This window comes from Apiospora kogelbergensis (assembly GCF_038363985.1).
Source record: "Apiospora kogelbergensis strain CBS 113332 chromosome Unknown utg000006l_segment0_segment0, whole genome shotgun sequence".
Classification (NCBI taxonomy): Eukaryota; Fungi; Ascomycota; class Sordariomycetes; order Amphisphaeriales; family Apiosporaceae; genus Apiospora; species Apiospora kogelbergensis.
In genome coordinates this window covers 868,867-885,473 of record NW_027117423.1, presented here as the reverse complement: position 1 = coordinate 885,473, position 16,607 = coordinate 868,867, and the positions used below count along the sequence as shown (strand labels likewise).

General features: G+C 54.4%; 5 protein-coding genes across 5 annotated transcripts; 4 read left to right on the top strand and 1 right to left on the bottom strand.

Annotated features, from left to right (window-relative positions):
• Positions 1-521: 521 nt before the first annotated feature.
• Positions 522-2,281, top strand: PG998_009107 (uncharacterized protein; the record flags this gene model as incomplete). The annotated part of the gene is made up of 5 exons (XM_066875923.1): positions 522-879; positions 962-1,097; positions 1,161-1,657; positions 1,696-1,948; positions 2,059-2,281. 5 exons carry the CDS (start codon positions 522-524, stop codon positions 2,279-2,281), a joined length of 1,467 nt encoding a protein of 488 aa, XP_066728079.1.
• Positions 2,282-2,730: 449 nt separating this feature from the next.
• PG998_009106 (urease accessory protein ureG-like) lies at positions 2,731-3,766 on the top strand (the record flags this gene model as incomplete). The annotated part of the gene is made up of 2 exons (XM_066875922.1): positions 2,731-2,912; positions 3,130-3,766. 2 exons carry the CDS (start codon positions 2,731-2,733, stop codon positions 3,764-3,766), a joined length of 819 nt encoding a protein of 272 aa, XP_066728078.1.
• A 3,636-nt stretch (positions 3,767-7,402) lies between these two features.
• Positions 7,403-8,902, top strand: PG998_009105 (uncharacterized protein; the record flags this gene model as incomplete). The annotated part of the gene is made up of 1 exon (XM_066875921.1): positions 7,403-8,902. The coding sequence occupies one exon, from the start codon at positions 7,403-7,405 to the stop codon at positions 8,900-8,902; it is 1,500 nt and encodes a 499-aa protein (XP_066728077.1).
• An 847-nt stretch (positions 8,903-9,749) lies between these two features.
• Positions 9,750-10,414, bottom strand: PG998_009104 (uncharacterized protein; the record flags this gene model as incomplete). The annotated part of the gene is made up of 2 exons (XM_066875920.1): positions 9,750-10,266; positions 10,326-10,414. 2 exons carry the CDS (start codon positions 10,412-10,414, stop codon positions 9,750-9,752), a joined length of 606 nt encoding a protein of 201 aa, XP_066728076.1.
• Positions 10,415-11,720: 1,306 nt separating this feature from the next.
• On the top strand, positions 11,721-12,796 carry PG998_009103 (uncharacterized protein; the record flags this gene model as incomplete). Its single annotated transcript, XM_066875919.1, has 2 exons — positions 11,721-12,566; positions 12,638-12,796. The coding sequence occupies 2 exons, from the start codon at positions 11,721-11,723 to the stop codon at positions 12,794-12,796; spliced, it is 1,005 nt and encodes a 334-aa protein (XP_066728075.1).
• Positions 12,797-16,607: the final 3,811 nt, after the last annotated feature.

Here is a 16,607-nt window from a genome sequence, read left to right as displayed (position 1 = left end):
GCATTCAGAGGAAGGTGCCATATTGCGTGTACTTTGCAGATAGATTGCCTAATAAAAGGCTCATGACATAACTTGGACCTGACTTGTCTTGCTTGTGTTATGTTAAATGCTTGAAAGCTTGAATCTTTCTAAACGGTTACATAACATGGCTTTCCGAAGATTGTGTACAACAAGTCCCGCTTGAACAAGCGACTTCACGACAACGTATACATGGGCTTGAATCGCGGGTTGCATTGGCGAACCGGCACTTCTTTCCCCGGCTTGTCCTTAAAAGGGAGGTGGGCGCTGCAATGATGATCATTGATTGGCTGGGGCCACCGCCTGCACTTGCGCTTGCACGGCAAACCGGTCACGGTACTCTTTTGAGACAGTGAGGGGAGAGGGGAGGCGATGAGGGATAAATCAATAGCCGGATATATATAAAGAAAGCCCCCTGAGTCGTTTGCCGAAGTGGCAGGTAAACCAAGACACCGCCCATGCTTTGGTTGTTGCTGTCGCTGTTTGACTTGACTTGGATCAAGATGAGACCACATACAGGCCTGTTGGGGTTTGCGCTGCCTTCGATAGCCGCCACGACGCTCGGCAACCGAAGGCAGTCGACAGCATCCTTCGAGGAAAGGTGTTTGCAGTTCCGGCCAGAAGGCTCTGTCCAAAACTCGACACGCACCGAGCTGCAATTCGTCAAGGCTGGGAGTAGTATTGGGCTTTCGGACAACGACCCGACATGTAGTCAGAAAAGTCAAGGCGTCACGGTCGACGTGTGCCGAGTCGCGCTGTCCATACCGACTTCCAACAGGTCCAGCATCACGTATGAGATGTGGCTGCCGGAAGACTGGTCGGCTCGCTTCCTCGCGACTGGAAATGGAGGCATCGGCGGTTGTAAGTCCAGAAAGGGACATGGGTGGCACAGGCGTCGCCATGGCTTTGCGAGATCCGTCAGACTGACAGCTGTGACTTGTAGGCGTTGCATACAATGATCTTGCCTATGGCACAGCAAACGGGTTTGCGACGGTCGGCACCAACAATGGCCACAATGGCACAAATGGCGACACGTTCTACCAGAACGAGGATGTAGTCGAAGATTTTGGTTGGAGGTCGTAAGTCTGCCGAGAAAACCATACCATTTACGTTTCCCGGAAGCTAATGCCGGATGTATGCAGTCTCCATACGTCAGTCGAGGTCGGCAAGAAGCTCACTGCCCTCTTCTACGGCGCGGCTGCGGACAAGTCGTATTTCATAGGTTGCTCTCTGGGCGGCAGGCAGGGTATACATTCTGCCGAGCTGTTCCCCGAAGACTTCGACGGGATCGTAGCGGGCGCCCCTGCCGTTGACTTCAACAACCTGTACTCCTCGAGGGCCAGGTACTTCACCGTTACGGGCGCAAATGGCGAGCCGAGCTTCATTGACGCTGGTACGTGGCAAACGACCATCCACAATGAAGTCCTCAGGCAATGCGACGGTATCGATGGAGCCGCGGATGGAATCATTGAGGATCCGACGTTGTGTCGGTTTCGGCCAGAGACGCTTCTCTGTGGAACACGGAAGACCACGAAAGGAGACTGTCTCACGGATGCCCAAGTTCAAACGGTCAACACGATCTTCAACGATTACCTCTGGCCAAACGGTTCACTGCTTTATCCCGCTATGCAGCCGGGCAGTGAGATTGCTGCCTCGGGGGCCTATACAGCGGGAAAGCATACGGCCCTTCGGTGGGCTGGTTCAAGTTCGCCGTTCTCGAGGACCCCTCGTGGGACCCCGCCACCTTCACGGCCAACGATGCCCTCGTTGCGGGTCGGAAGGACCCCGGCGGCATACGCACCTGGCCGTCCTCGCTGGCGGCCTTCGAAGGGCGCGGGGGAAAGATCCTGACGCATCACGGCCAGCAGGACCAGCAGATCACGAGTTTCAACTCGATCCGGTTCTACGAACATCTTGCCCGCGGCATGGGGTACGCGCCGGCGCAGATGGATCGGTTCTACCGGCTCTTCCGCATCCCCGGGATGGGCCACTGCGGCAGCGGCCCGGGAGCCTGGGCCGTGGGCCAAGGCGGCGATGCAGCCCGGGAATCCCGTTCGACCGCGAGCACAACGTCTTGGCGGCGGTGGTCGACTGGGTCGAGAAAGGGGTGGCCCCCGAGGCCTTGGTCGGGACCAAGTTCGTCAACGATACCGTGGACGAAGGCATCGCCTACCAACATACCCATTGCAAGTTCCCCGCCAAGAGCACCTTCAAGGGCGGAGACCGTGACCCCAGGGACGTCGGTAGCTGGGAGTGCACATAGATAGCATCGCTGGTATAAATGCATCGGGCCCCGACGCCTAGCTGCAACGGTATTAGTGCTTCTCGTCCATAAGGGTTCAGCGGTCTGGACCCTTTGCCACCAGTCGAAGGACGGTGTACAGACTGTCGAAGGAAGTGCGAGCGGACTATTGCTCTAGGGAATATTAATCAGTAGATAGAGCGTCAAAGGCGCATGTGCTAGTATAGGTTGTTGTGTGTACGTAATAGGACAAGACCCCTGCCCCGCCTTCCTGATAAGCAACAACCTTTGGCACCCCGCAGTTCGAGCTGTCCGATGAGGTAGGTATTGCCGGGAGGTCTTGGATCTGGAAATCAGAAAATAGTGTCTTCTGTCTGCTACTACTACTACTTCTCCGCACTATTACACTTTCCATCTTCCGAAGGGCTGGAGGAGAGACAAGAAGCTAGGGCTTAGGTCGATCATCAAAGATGGCACAGACTCATTCCCACGACGGCGTCGGAGCCGGCCACTCTCACGATGGCTTCTCCGCTGCGGAGCACGGTCACTCACACGAGATCCTCGATGGACCTGGCAGCTACCTGGGACGCGAAATGCCCATTGTTGAGGGCCGCACTTGGAGTGAGCGCGCATTTACTATTGGAATTGGCGGGTAAGTGCACATTGGCTTTCCAATTGCCTCTTCCATTGATCTACTCCGGGGACCTTGGGGGCTGGTCAATGTTGGATCAATAGCACATGAAACCGGTCATTTCCGTCACCGTCTAGCTTCAAATTCCTCACCTGACCAACCGAGTCCCCATGTCCTCTCCTAGCCTACTTATCCAGCTTGTTTTATTATACTAACGGTGCCCTGTCGCTCTCTCTAGTCCCGTCGGCTCCGGCAAGACGGCGCTGATGCTGGCGCTCTGCCTGGCGCTGCGCTCGCAATACTCGATCGCCGCCGTGACCAACGACATCTTCACGCGGGAGGACGCCGAGTTCCTGACGCGCCACAAGGCTCTCCCGGCCGAGCGCATCCGGGCCATCGAGACGGGCGGCTGCCCGCACGCGGCGGTGCGCGAGGACATCTCGGCCAACCTGGCGGCGCTCGAGGACCTGCACGCCGAGTTCGGGTCGGACCTGCTGCTCATCGAGTCGGGCGGCGACAACCTGGCGGCCAACTACTCGCGCGAGCTCGCCGACTACATCATCTACGTCATCGACGTCAGCGGCGGCGACAAGATCCCGCGCAAGGGCGGGCCGGGCATCACGCAGAGCGACCTGTTGGTCGTCAACAAGACGGACCTGGCCGAGGCGGTGGGCGCCGACCTCGGCGTCATGGAGCGCGACGCGCGCAAGATGCGCGAGGGCGGCCCGACCGTGTTCGCGCAGGTCAAGAAGGGCGTCGCCGTCGATCACATTGTCAACTTGATCGTCAGCGCGTGGAAGGCGAGCGGCGCCGAGGAGGAGAGGAAGTCCAAGGGCGGGCCCAGGCCGACGGAAGGACTGGAGAAGCTTGTGTAAGTCAACAAAAGGGGGGTGGATGGGTGATCAATGTAACACGGCTGGAACACGGGGTACCAGGGACTATCCTGTCCAGTGAAACACACCAAGAAAGAAACACCTCAACAGCAGCATTCACACATATGTCCTTGTAATTGCAATACGGTATTTGACTTGATGACGAAGTTAGATACTACGATTATGCATAACGGATCGCCGTCATGTGGCTGGCTCTATGGTAATTCTTCCGAGGCCTGTTTATTATGACCTGACACAGCTCAAACTTTTGACTATAATGATATTTGACCGAACTGAGCCGCATATGTGTGCCCCTTATCGAACCCAATTCAAACTTGAAACCTCAAGGCGGGCATCATAGTTGAAGGGCGCATCGAGTCGAGTCGACTAGTGTCAAGCCACGCCGCCCCGTTGTGTCTGTCGCCTTCCGAAGGCATGGCATCGCTCAAAAGACAAGACGGCGCAACCACAGCAGCAACAGAAGGACACTTTCCTAGCATCTGCCCATATAGGATTCATTTACGTAAATGACCAGGCGGGAGCAGAACCGAATTTCTGAGCTGTGGCGTTTTTTTCGTGCACTCTAGCGCCTTTCTAACTTATTGGTAAATCAATCCATCTCCATAATTCAGCTTCGATGGGAAATCAAAGGCAGTCTGGCTCTCCAAGTAGTCACGAAATGGAAAAGACACGACGGGCTATTCACTGGTTCGCCCAGAGACGAGAGGAAGAAGGCACTACAGATGCATAGCATGGCGAGTTTAGGGCGCAGGCGGCTTGAGAACATGTAGTAATCGACGTGATGTTCATACCCAACAATCAGTATGTCTGGTTACGTCGGCGGCATTATCTGGTGTACCTTTTTTCAAGCAGAGCTTTCTTCAATAGACTGGCCATCTGCCGCTATGCAGCGGAGCTTGGTCCTGTCGCCCAGTCTAGTGAGCCGTTTTGCCGCCCAGAGTTGTGCGCTGCTGCAGCTGGGTAGTAAACAGACACACATGCTGTTACCATTGCTGTTGTGTTGTTGCATTCTATATCTTCGTATTTCCGAGCTTGGCTGCATTGAAGCGACACCAGTCACGACTCGCAGCTGTAGGAAACGGCGCTGCAGCCGCTACAAGAACAGGCAGTCATGCTCATCCAATCACCGCCTGCATTACTACCATAATAACCTAAATGAACCCCTGGGAGGCACTTCTTTAGTGCAAGGGACAAGGGACAGCAACAGCGGCTTTGTCCTGCACCTTGCTAGTCACCGTTCTGGACTCGATCTCGGCTGCGACTGTCCTTTTTCCACTCACGATTGACTGTGATTGCTGCTAAGATGTTGGTGGGCGATCTCGCAACCCTATATCGACCATCTACACATGTATATATTTATTTATCTCCATAACGCCAACGTTTCAGTCTACGAAGCGACCTGCTAGTGTCACCACGTAGCCAGAGGAAGCGAAGGCAAGACGCCATCATCACGTCTATAGAAAAAGGAAGCCCGGTATAGGAAGACAGCTTCTGTGCCACCTATTGGCCCACTCGTAGCATCTCCCCGGAAAGCCTAGAGGCTCAAAAGGGGTGGGCGCCCACCAGTTATATTGAGTATGAATAAGTAAGCACTTGCCTTCGCACGGCGTTACCAGGCAACGTCGGTGGGCGGCGGCGTTCTACGTCGTCGCCGGAAGATATCTTCCCTAGGGAGCAGAGAGACAGAAAGTTCCCTGGCTTCTGGGGCGATAGCTGAGACACTCGCAAGCATAGGCAGAGTCAAATCTCGGCAATGTGGCTGGATCCAGATTGAAAAGGGCTGGCACAAAATTGGACACGACGGGGTAAGAAGGAAAAATACGAAAGTCACACTCTGCTGCTTCTGGTGGTGTGGTGCGGTGACCAATCTGCAGATCCCATCAATATTATGCCGCATCTGCAGCCCACTCGCCCACTCGCCCACACTCCATGGGCTGCGGCGGTCGAGGCGGGTTATCCAGTCGCCTTGTAAGATATGAGGGGTAACAGCTGGAGAAAAGACAATGGATGGCGAGGCATGATGGCTGTTGCGATGGAGCAATTGCTGATTGCGAGGCGCTTTCGGAAAAAAGTGAGACATTGTTGCCATGGGAAAAGCGCGACATAGTTCGATTCAGCTGCACGAATGCGTCGACATGTATGTCTAGGTTGGAAAATGGCTGGACTGTGCTGGATCGGATCGTGGGGTTGTCGGACGGGATCGGCGGTTCACGGTTCGGGTCACTGCGTCTCCCAAGCCTCGCAAGCATCGCAGGTGGCAGGCTGCTGCGTCCACTGGTCCAGTACTGCGTCTTCCCGTCTAGCCGGGTGTAGGGAACACAAAACAAGAAGCATCCGCGGCTTCATCCGACGCTTTCTCCCTGCAAGCAAGCTTCATGCCCGTATGGTGTGGTTCCTGGCCATTTCTTACACAACAGCAACGAGGCTTGGCCTGACTGACTCTACGACTACTTCTGTATGTCGAGTAGGCGCTAGCTCTGCGGCCTGGGTCGGAAGTAGGTTGCACCACGATCATTGCAGAACCGGCAGAAGGACGCACCAACCAAAACAACATCTCAACCCTGCCCTTGTCCCAATGCAACCCTGCTATACTCCGTCTACCCGCCTGGAGCTCCCCAGGGGTTTGGGAACAAGCCCTCGCAGACAGGACAGACCGCTGAATAGCCCAACAGTCGTCGTACCACGGTGGGATGAGTTGAGGAAATTTAGGCTTGGGAATCAAGAAGGAAAAAACCCACCCGAAGCCATCGTGACTGAATTTACTTTTCAATCTCCTCCCGATGGCATCGTCTGATGTAATTTGCTTTAGTCCTGGGCTAGTCGGTGGCAGCTCCTCTGCTAGAGACCAATGGCGAGGACTGCTGTCAAAAGCGAGGGTGTTCGATGCGGGCGGCGCTATGGCTAGCATTGGCTGCCCATCCATGCCTGCATGCCCATCCATGCCCATGCAACCCCGGATTGCGCCCTTGGCTTGTTGCGCCGCTGCTATGCTGCATTCGGCCTGCTCGCTGCTCTCGTGACTTTGCTTCCGTGTATTAAACCACATCGGTCGCCCACCCTTCATAACACCCTCGAAGCTGCTCGGTTTGTGGTGTGAACACGAGCTGTGGTTGCTCTGGACTCAACTCTCTGATACTTTCTTGTTGTCTTAAACAAGTCTCTGCCGACTCGGGCATCCTTGGCTTCGCACTACACACAATCTTCCCCACGACACCGACTGTCAGTGACAAAACCCCCGAGTTCCACGGGCACTACTACGTCCCTACATTAACCCCAGCCAACGCCGTCATCGAGCCACAATACTCGGTGCCATATCGTTCGAACTGCCCCCTCTAAAGTGGGATACGAACTGACGTCAAAAACCGCACATTTGCTTTATGACGACGGGCTTGAGGACCCTTCCGGTTGTACCAGGCTAGTCTTCAACAATTAATAATCTTGTCGGGGGTTGAGAATTGAGCCTCAACTTGGGCCGTGGTTTCATCTCTTCTACGAAAGGACAAGTCCTCACCCAAAATAGAAGGCTTGGTCTGCACGAAACTTTTTTGCTGGCCCGTCACCAAAGCCCTTTCTTTACTTCCTATCACTTACTGGATCTCCAAATCCGACGCACAAAAGATGCAGTTCGCAAGGGTGAATCCCAGGTCCGACCTGGCCCTGACAATGCCTATCAAGCCGCCAGTCAAGCAAAATGCCAGACCGAAGCCCCAGCATCCGCCAAAATCATCACCGCCAGACGCCGAGGACCTGAGGCGGCGACTTCACATCGTGCTCTCAGAACAGAACGCACAGCGGGAGGCACGGCGACTGAGGGCGCAAAGGACCAACAACGACGGAGCCATGGGCCCACCATCGACGGGCCCTGCCGCTCCTGGTAGTGACGTCGATGCTACTGTGACGTCGGTCTACACAAGAAAATCGGCCACGACAAGCTTTGCTGCTAGGGCGGCCACAGCTTCTACAACGGCCGGCACTGCAGCTCCGGCAGCTCTCAGAGTGGTCATCGCACCACCGCGAGCAGATGCGAACAGGGCTAGCCATGGGAGTATTAACCAAAGCCAGGACTTGCGGCGGGCCGACTCCAAGATGGATGCTGCCGGAGCCGCTAAAGACGTCAAGCGCAGCAAATCTTCGTCGTCATCCAAAGCGAAGAAGCCGGCCACGGCGGCAAATGTTGCCAATGAGGAGCAGCCGCAGCCGGCAGAGCCCTATCACCACGTGCCTCAGGTGGCTGCGCAACAATTCGCGCGGACAGCCACGGCCAATGCCAGCCTTGGCGACATGAGCAACGTGCACCCGCTGTCGCGTCAGGCCCTCAAGTTCCACATCGAGGGCTCCGCGGCCGAGCGGATGGAGCTCGATTCGAGCAAGACGCCCGGCGAGCAGAAGCGGGCTTTGCGGCGAGCCCAGAGTACGCGGGAAAAGCTGCAGGAGCGCAACCAGTTCCAGAGTGATGCGCCCCCTGCTGCTGTCGCTACCGCCATCCCCTCGCGGAACAAACGCCACTCTCTTCCCGCCAACGGCTTCGCCGTTTCGCCCACTAGCTCCATGCTGTCATCGTCACTACCCGATGGCCGAAATAACCATAATCATAACCACTGGAACTGGGCCAACATGGGTGACATTGTGGAGGACTCGCCGCTTAGAACCAACGACGACAACTACAACTACCAATCGGGCGAGTTCTTCCCCAGCAATACCACCAACAATGGCAGCCATGGCCGTCGCCGTCGTTCCTTCAACTTCGCCGATCTGATGCCCAGCTGTCGCCCCGTCAACGCCGACGGCGAGCCCCTCGTCTTACTCAACCCCGCCGCGGCCGCGGCACGCCGCGTCGATTGGGCCCAGAAAGACGAGAAAGACGAGAATGTTTCTCAGCAGCAACAGAATTCCCACAGCAAAGTGCCGAGAAGCCCACTGCTTCGAAAGGCGGATTCGCTCTGGGCGCTCAAGGGAAAACTGGTGTCTGTCTCAACGGGGCGGAAGCACCAGCACCAGGACAACAGCAGCAGCAAGACATCAAGAAATAGCGCCCATTCGTCTGAAACCGGGATGACCTCGCCTATCAAGTCGCCTTCGAGGGGTGGGTTCTTTGCTCGGCTCAGGCGCTTGAGCTGATTTGGTATTTGCTTGAGCTGGAGTTAGGGCGAATGTTTACAAGCCACTTGGGCGAAACTGGGACCAGGAAAGAGGGAAAAGTGTATTGGTGATCAGTAGGGTGCGTGGGTGCGTCGTAAGGAGTTGTGATCATGAATGGGTTATGAAGTCAACACGTCGAATGATAAATTTTAATATGTCAATGTCTACAACGATTCCCAATGGCTATTTTGCTCAAGAACAATTCTGTCCCAGATGACGTGTAGTGCGATGGATGTCAGGCATGTCGCAATGTGGCGTCCAATGATTTCCCACAAGCAAGCCAGTCCGTCGTACCGGCATTGGGAGGTGGCGTTTATGTATTCGTATGGATGAGCACTTTCTGGAGAGACGACAATTGCAATCATCTTTTATGACTTGTGCGATTATTCATTATTGTGAACGCCTATTTACGGTCGTTCATATCACAATCTTCCCTCTTTCTTTCTTTTCTTTTTCTCGTTTCTTTTTGGTCCTCCACATGATTATTTCCAGAGATGCCTGGTGGTCGGTTTCCCTGACTAGCTAAGGGGTGTCTTCCTCCTCAATTGAGATTCCATGGCGCATTTCCCGTAATACTGCTGAATTTGTCAGTCGAAATCCCACTTCTGAGTCGCAATTATCTCTAGGCTAGAATGCTTACATTCTCTATGCAAGAGATCGTTGAGAAGGGAGGGATGAATGATCGGTGATGCAACGTCTTGGCCAGCAGTCGAGACTATGGACTCCAGGTACATACGAATGAGAGTCAATATTCTTCGACCTTTGATTCATTAGGCTGGCCAAAACACCAAGCCTGGATGTGTTAAGATGAGAAACACGATTCCACCTAGTCCTTATGCATCTTTTCTTCTTCCATGAGCTTGCGGATGACCTCGGCGTCGTGCTCGGCCGCCCGGCGCCGGAAGGCCGCGTCCGGGTCTTCGCCCTGCTCGGCCTTCTGCGCCATCTCGTGCTTGAACAGCTCGCAGTACTCGCGGAGGCCCTCGCTCTCGCGGGGCGAGGCCGACGCCAGCTCCCGGCGCAGAAGGTTCATACCCGTCTGCATGCCGATCTCTTGCGTCCACGGCTCCTGCTTCTTGTTGTTGCGGCCGCGCGGGTTGAATCTGCCGCTGCCGCTCTTATCGTCTTTGGGCGGCGGGTCTGTGGCGTCGGCGATGGCGCGCAGCTGCTGCTGCAGGTTGGGATACTTCTTGAAGAGCTTGGTGAGTGGCGAGTGGCCGCCCTCGGGCTCGTCGTCACCCTGGCCACTAGAGTCTGCGGCATTTCCGGACTCGCCAGCACTGGGCGGCTGGGGCTCGTTGTCGTGGATCTCACGATGAGCCTTGGAGCAGGGGAGTGAGCATCTATCGACCAAGGTTAGCTATGGTGGGTTCTGGCATGTAGAGCTGCGACGATGACATACGTGTACCTAGCACACTTTGTGCATTTATACTTTCCATCCTCTTTCTCGCAGCTGATGCAGATTCTCTCTGCGGGTATCATGGGCGCCATGTTGGGCAGTGTGTCTCTCGAGGCTGTATTGTTGTTTCGATGGATGCTTCTCAATAACCAATTCGACAAAGAGGCGCGCTTCTTCTCATTGATGTGAGCGGGGAGTGTCGGCACTATCAAATGTTGCCTTATTGATATCAAAACAACAAGAGGTGGACAATCGCGATGTTCACTCGCTTTCACTCTCTATCGATAACGACGTACGTGAACCGTGAGGCGTCAACGGCGGAGCACCCCCAGAAGAATGGCAATTGAACCGATTGTCTAAGGATTTCAACCAAATGAGCAGGCACAACCAATGAGGGTGACAGATCTACAAGTGAAGATAGGGGAACATCCAAAGTTGGTGCCACTGGAGGAGTCGTTAGAGCCAAGTCATGGATAGCAGTAGCCCTTGTTTCTGTTCGAGGCCTGTTATAAGACCAAGTGGAATAAACCTAGAAATCGTCCTTTCACGTAACCTAGAGCAATTCGGTTCTAGGATGTATAACAGCGATGGGGATACTGGGATGACGGGCTATCGATGTGATAGCTGGGATAGCTGGCGGGCGGGAATGGCTGGCGATGGTTGGGCCGCGACTGCGGTCTCTCCAAAACGTATAAGAAGCTGCGAGACAACGCTTGCTAGTCGAAAAGTATGGAATATATAGGATGGGAAATGAATGTTCATGCGGCTGAATTTTAGATTACAGTTCAGAATTCCGAATTCCCTGGGGCAGTCAGTCTACGACACTGGAAATGGCACCTGGGGAAAAAGGCTCTGAATAAGGCTGACGATCAACTTTCCATCCGCTGTGGCATCTCTAGGCTAGTCAAACGTTTTCAAGGTTGGCGGTTCTGTGGAGTGAGTTGAGGTTGAGGTTGAGGTTGGGACGTGATCTGGTTGGTCCATGATTGCTACTATTTTTTTCTGCACATGATTGACAGTCCGTCCGAGTAGGGGGAAATTGAGAAATTGACAAGACAGAAATTTGCGTCATGGGGGTCCTAGTCATGGGTCTATGGGGGGGGCGTATCCGGCATTGCGGATTTCTAAGCGGTAAATTTGTGACGCTTAGTCCGATCTTGTATGGCGGGCACCTTCGGCCTTCAACCTCGGAGCTGCTGGCCAACACTCAATGCAATGACCTAACCGACGACTAAACCTCCAACCGACACCAACAACCAACTTCGAACAGCATTACCCTCCAACCCAACATCCAACACGACTAGGCCAGGGCTCTTCGAACCGGAATATATATCTACATGGCTTAGCCGCCCTCCCAAGAGACTCGTGACGACATACAACACAACACACACACACACAATGACAGCTTCCAGCCGACTCATGCGGCCCGCCACCGCCGCATCCTCGGTGCTCCTCTCGACCTCAACAAGACGAACCGCCCCTCGAGCCTGTACCTTCGCCTGTGAAGTCGCTTCGCGCAAAGCCCACACCAGCGCGCGCCTCTCTTCCCGGCGACCCCTCCTCTCCTCCACGTCCACAACCACCAATGCCGCCGCCTCCCGGTTAACGAGGGTGGGCGCCGTCCAGACCCGCAGCATCTTCATCCAGACGGAGAACACGCCCAACGCGGACGCGCTCAAGTTCCTACCGAACCACCCCGTGCTGCCCAAGGACCTCGCGACGCCCTTCCTCGAATACCTGAACCCGCGCTCGACCATTGCGCCGCCGCACCCGTCGCCGCTGGCGGCGCAGCTCATGAACGTCGACGGCGTGACGGCCGTCTTCTACGGCGCCGACTTCATCACCGTGACCAAGGCCGCCGACGCCAACTGGGCGCACATCCGGCCCGAGATCTTCAGCCTCATCACCGAGGCCATCACGTCGGGCCAGGAGATCGTGACGGTGAGCAAGAAGCCGGCCGTCGGGGAGATCGGCGCCGACGGGCAGGAGGTCACGGCCGCCAGCCTGGCCGCCGAGGAGCAGGACAGCCTGGCATACGACGAGAACGACAGCGAGGTCGTCGGCATGATCAAGGAGCTGCTCGAGACGCGCATCCGCCCCGCCATCCAGGAAGACGGCGGTGATATCGAGTTCCGCGGCTTCATCGACGGCCACGTCCACCTCAAGCTGCGCGGCGCCTGCCGGACGTGCGACTCGAGCACTGTCACGCTCAAGAACGGCATCGAGGGCATGCTGATGCATTACGTAAGCCTTTGACCCTTCCACGTATTCATATATACCTATAACGTACCTGCTAACAAGTTGTGCTTGACCAGATCGAGGAAGTTCAAGGCGTACACCAGGTCACAGACCCAGAGGAGGAGATTGCCCTGGCCGAGTTTGAGAAGTTCGAGGAAAAGTTACGGGCACAGAAGGGCGCCGACGCGGCGCCCTCTGCGTTTGGCAAGGGTGCTATCGATTCGGTGCCCGGTTGAAGCGGTTACCCTCGAGTGTGTGTAAGAGATTGTATATTAGAACCTCCCACAGCAAAGGATGGGAACATGCTTTCTTCTTGTACAGTACGTGCTCTTTTTGGCTTCGCCATTGAGGTCACGCCCAATAGTAGGCAACTTGATTCCTTAAAGAACACCCACTTGGATAATCAAATCAACCTATACACCCGTTTTAGACAAAAGAGAGAGTCAGCTCGATGGTAGCTCATCCTTGATCTACGTATGGAAGTCAATACGCGATACTTTTGCACCGCTTAATAACTCTTGTCGTAACGAATCGTAGACGATGCAAGTAGTCCCCATATGTATGTCTAATCTTGAAAACTCCAAATCCCATCTTTAGAAACCAAAGCTGCTCAGTAGTGTGCGGATATACGTTATCTTTTCTCCTGACATCTCGAAGCCCTGGAGCTCAGCACTCCTCATTGCCAACTTGCAAGTGACGTTCTGACCTAAGAGATTCGCTTTGCCCCATCGATACCATGCGAATTTCTAACAAGGCAGCAGCAGCAGCAGCAGAAACGACCAAGAGTTTACCGAGTATATCCAAGGTAGCCGTCGTCACACAGCGACTGACAAAGCAAACCAGATGAAACGAGAATACAGCACAAGGCTTTATTTAAACAAGACACCAAGGGTGTATATATAGATGCTGTCAACAGCTTGTCACTCTTTACAACTGACTAAAACAGGGTCACGGATAAAATTACACGAGAAAGCGACCATGCTGGCTCGTAGCGGTGACAGGCCGAGTATTACGGGAGCAATATTCATAACCACTGGAGCAGGTTATCTCGCCTTCAGTAACTTGACAGCATGCCCGGCCCCAGTATGGAGTGTACGATTACTATTGTTGCGCTCTTATACGACATGGTATGCGGTGGATTTTCTAACCCGTGCTTACCCTCAGTGTCTGGTACATTCCTCGTTTTGACAGGCCGGTTGTCCATTCACATCGATACAATACTGATGATGTACAGAGGGTTGTTGGTGATCATATTGAGCTACATCACGGTAGACTGCATTTATTGGGTCGCATATTGATCTCACAGGCGAGTTAGCCCCTCTCTCGTACTTGAGGTGTTGATATGCGCGATATGTGCGTCAAGCTGTCAGGCAGAACCAGACTTTTCCCCAGGCCCGGGGGCAAATCCCCGTTGCTGGGTTTTCAAAATCACATCCGCCTACCGGCGATGCCCAAATTGGGTGATTGTGGAATGGGGAAAAGAAGGCCTCCATGCCCACAGATTTCTATCAAAGCCCCCAAGTCAATATCCATCAGATGACCAGGAAGTTGCTCTCTCCCCCTCATCAAGATCGTCTTATCTAGAGCTGGAGCTAGGGGGAATAGACTTCGACCAGGTCGAGCCTCGCGAAAGTTCAGGGTGTGTTTTGAGTTCTGTCTTCCTCGCAACATCGAACATCGAATATGTTCCACGTGGTAACTCAAATGGTTAAAAGGGAGAAAAGACTTGAGAGAGGGGAGAGAGATGGCAGATGGGGGAGTGGGAGGGGAAAGTTGAGCTTCTTCCATAGCGTGTTGCGGGCCGTGTGTGTAACATAACATCACTTTAAAGTCTATGCAAGCTTGGGAGACTTGAAGGTTGACGTAGGGAGGTCGGTCAAGGCCTCTCAGGTTTCACCGCAGAAGTTGAAGATTGTCATGCCATGAAAATAAGAATGCGAAGAAAGGGCCGCTGTGAATCTGCACGCACCAAACCTTAGGTTGTCCATGTTGCTTGGCAATCAGTGTTTTTCTCCTTCTCCATCTTCTTCATGCCCGACAAGAGACAGCCGTAGCTGTCAAAACACACGCTCTGATCAAATAAAGTCCAGAAAGGTTATATCCGCGGCAGGGTATGGGTTGCCGGTCAGACAGCCTCCCGTCTGCTGATCCCTTGGCGGAAAAAGGCGATCGTCCAACGCACCCCAGATTTGGAGGACTAGTTGCATAGCCGGATAGTGTGCTGCTATTTGCTAGGAAGCAGCTTCAGCAAAAGAGGGTAACATTCGCCATGTCTCGTGTGTGCGCGGGTTGAGTGAAATCCAGCCCGTGGCGACATGTCGAGAAGGAAGAGGGGCGGAGCTCGCAAGAGGGGTCACATGGGGCACGCCTCCCATCGTGCCACTAACGAGACGTACGTCAAGTTGCATGCTCATCGGGGATATGCAGCATCTTCTCAAGAAAGGCACGACTGCAGAACCCCCATCTAGGACAAGACCGCGAGAAAGTATGGGAAAAGTGCCCCTGGCCTGAGACTTTGATGACGTAACCTAAAGGCCTCCTGCCACCGGTACGATATGCGATTTCTGTTCAGAACTTGTGCCGAGTCCAGGCATCCTGGGAAAAGAGTCGCCATCGTCACTACGTCAGAGCTGCGTAGCACCGGCTCACCTGCCCACCCATGAAAGAGCCTTCAGCGCAGGCAAGAGAATGAATTATGACCAACCACGAAATAGATAAGACTTGTGAGAAGCGGTTCTAGACCTCTGGCCGGTATGTCACGGTAGATAGTCAACTAGTTGTAGAAACAAATGATATTACTGGCTGGCGTGAATTGGCAGGTAACGGACGAGAGAAGACGGACCAGCAAGGTTGGCACGGATCATCGGCTGGGGTTGAGATGTCAGTTTACGACCGTACAACGTAAAACGGTTGAGACCCGGGGAACCGAGATACCTGGTCGCGTGGCCGTGGCCCGTCTGTGCTCGTTCCCCAGCCGATCATTGTATCGTTTGAGAACGAGATGCTCGAGAGAACAGATTGGCGGTACCCCGAGATCTTCAGCGCATGTCCAAGTTGTGTAAGAGATTGACGGGGTCTTGAGATCTGTACTAATAGTGGCGAGGGCAATTGCCATAGCATCCGGGCCAAGCAACTTGCAAGGACCGTTCGCCGCTTGAAATCTGAAATCTGGGGTAAAAGCCCCTGACCCCTAGCCCCCTGCTTCCCATTCCCATTCCAGTGCGCAGTGCGCAGTGCGTGCACCTACCCTTGCACCGGGCCAGTAAAGTTTGAGACTGGTTGGTGCCTTGATTCGACCTCTCCATGGCGGCTTTTGACGTGTATCGTTATTGGTACGACTGTATCTGCATAGGGCATGCATGGTGTTTCTTGTTGATGCCCATCCATCAACAGCTATCAGGTAGGCCGTTTCAACGTACGCTCTCCGTGAGGGGAAAGACTGCGCCCAAGAATAGATGCGTTGCAGACCTAGAAATCATCAATTGGACGGAAGAATACAGTGCTTCATTGGTGCTGCTGCGGTCGTTCCTCGGGCAATGCTGTAGGCCGCGACTTGCGTACACACATACCTAGAGCGTGCATTTAGGTAATCCAGGGTGCATGCATGTATTCGTATCACCTTCCATTACTCAGGTGTTATGGCTTACCAGCCCCGTGATCAGTCAGAGCTATGCGTTGCGTTGTGCTGTGCTGTGCTGCAAATGGTGTTACCGCTACCAGCATTGGCAGTCTGGTGTGGAGTGGGCATGAGGGGTGAAGGGCGATGCAGCATTGATCGAAAATAACTTGTCGCGGCGCCGACTGGTTGCAGCCGGAGGATGGATGGCCTGATACTTGATTATTTCCGTTGCAACCACTACGTGCGCGCATGTATGCAGGTGGTTGAATCCAAGGGATTTCGCTTGGTCGCGGTAGGCGGGTGATGCTAGCCAGGGTGGTTTCCAAACAAAAGTAGGGTCGTCTCTCTTTTCTCATCTCTCGCGTCAGGTGAAGGTTCTTCTCGGGCCAGGGTTGCCCTCTCGGTGAAAACAAAGGAGGGTGGCATCA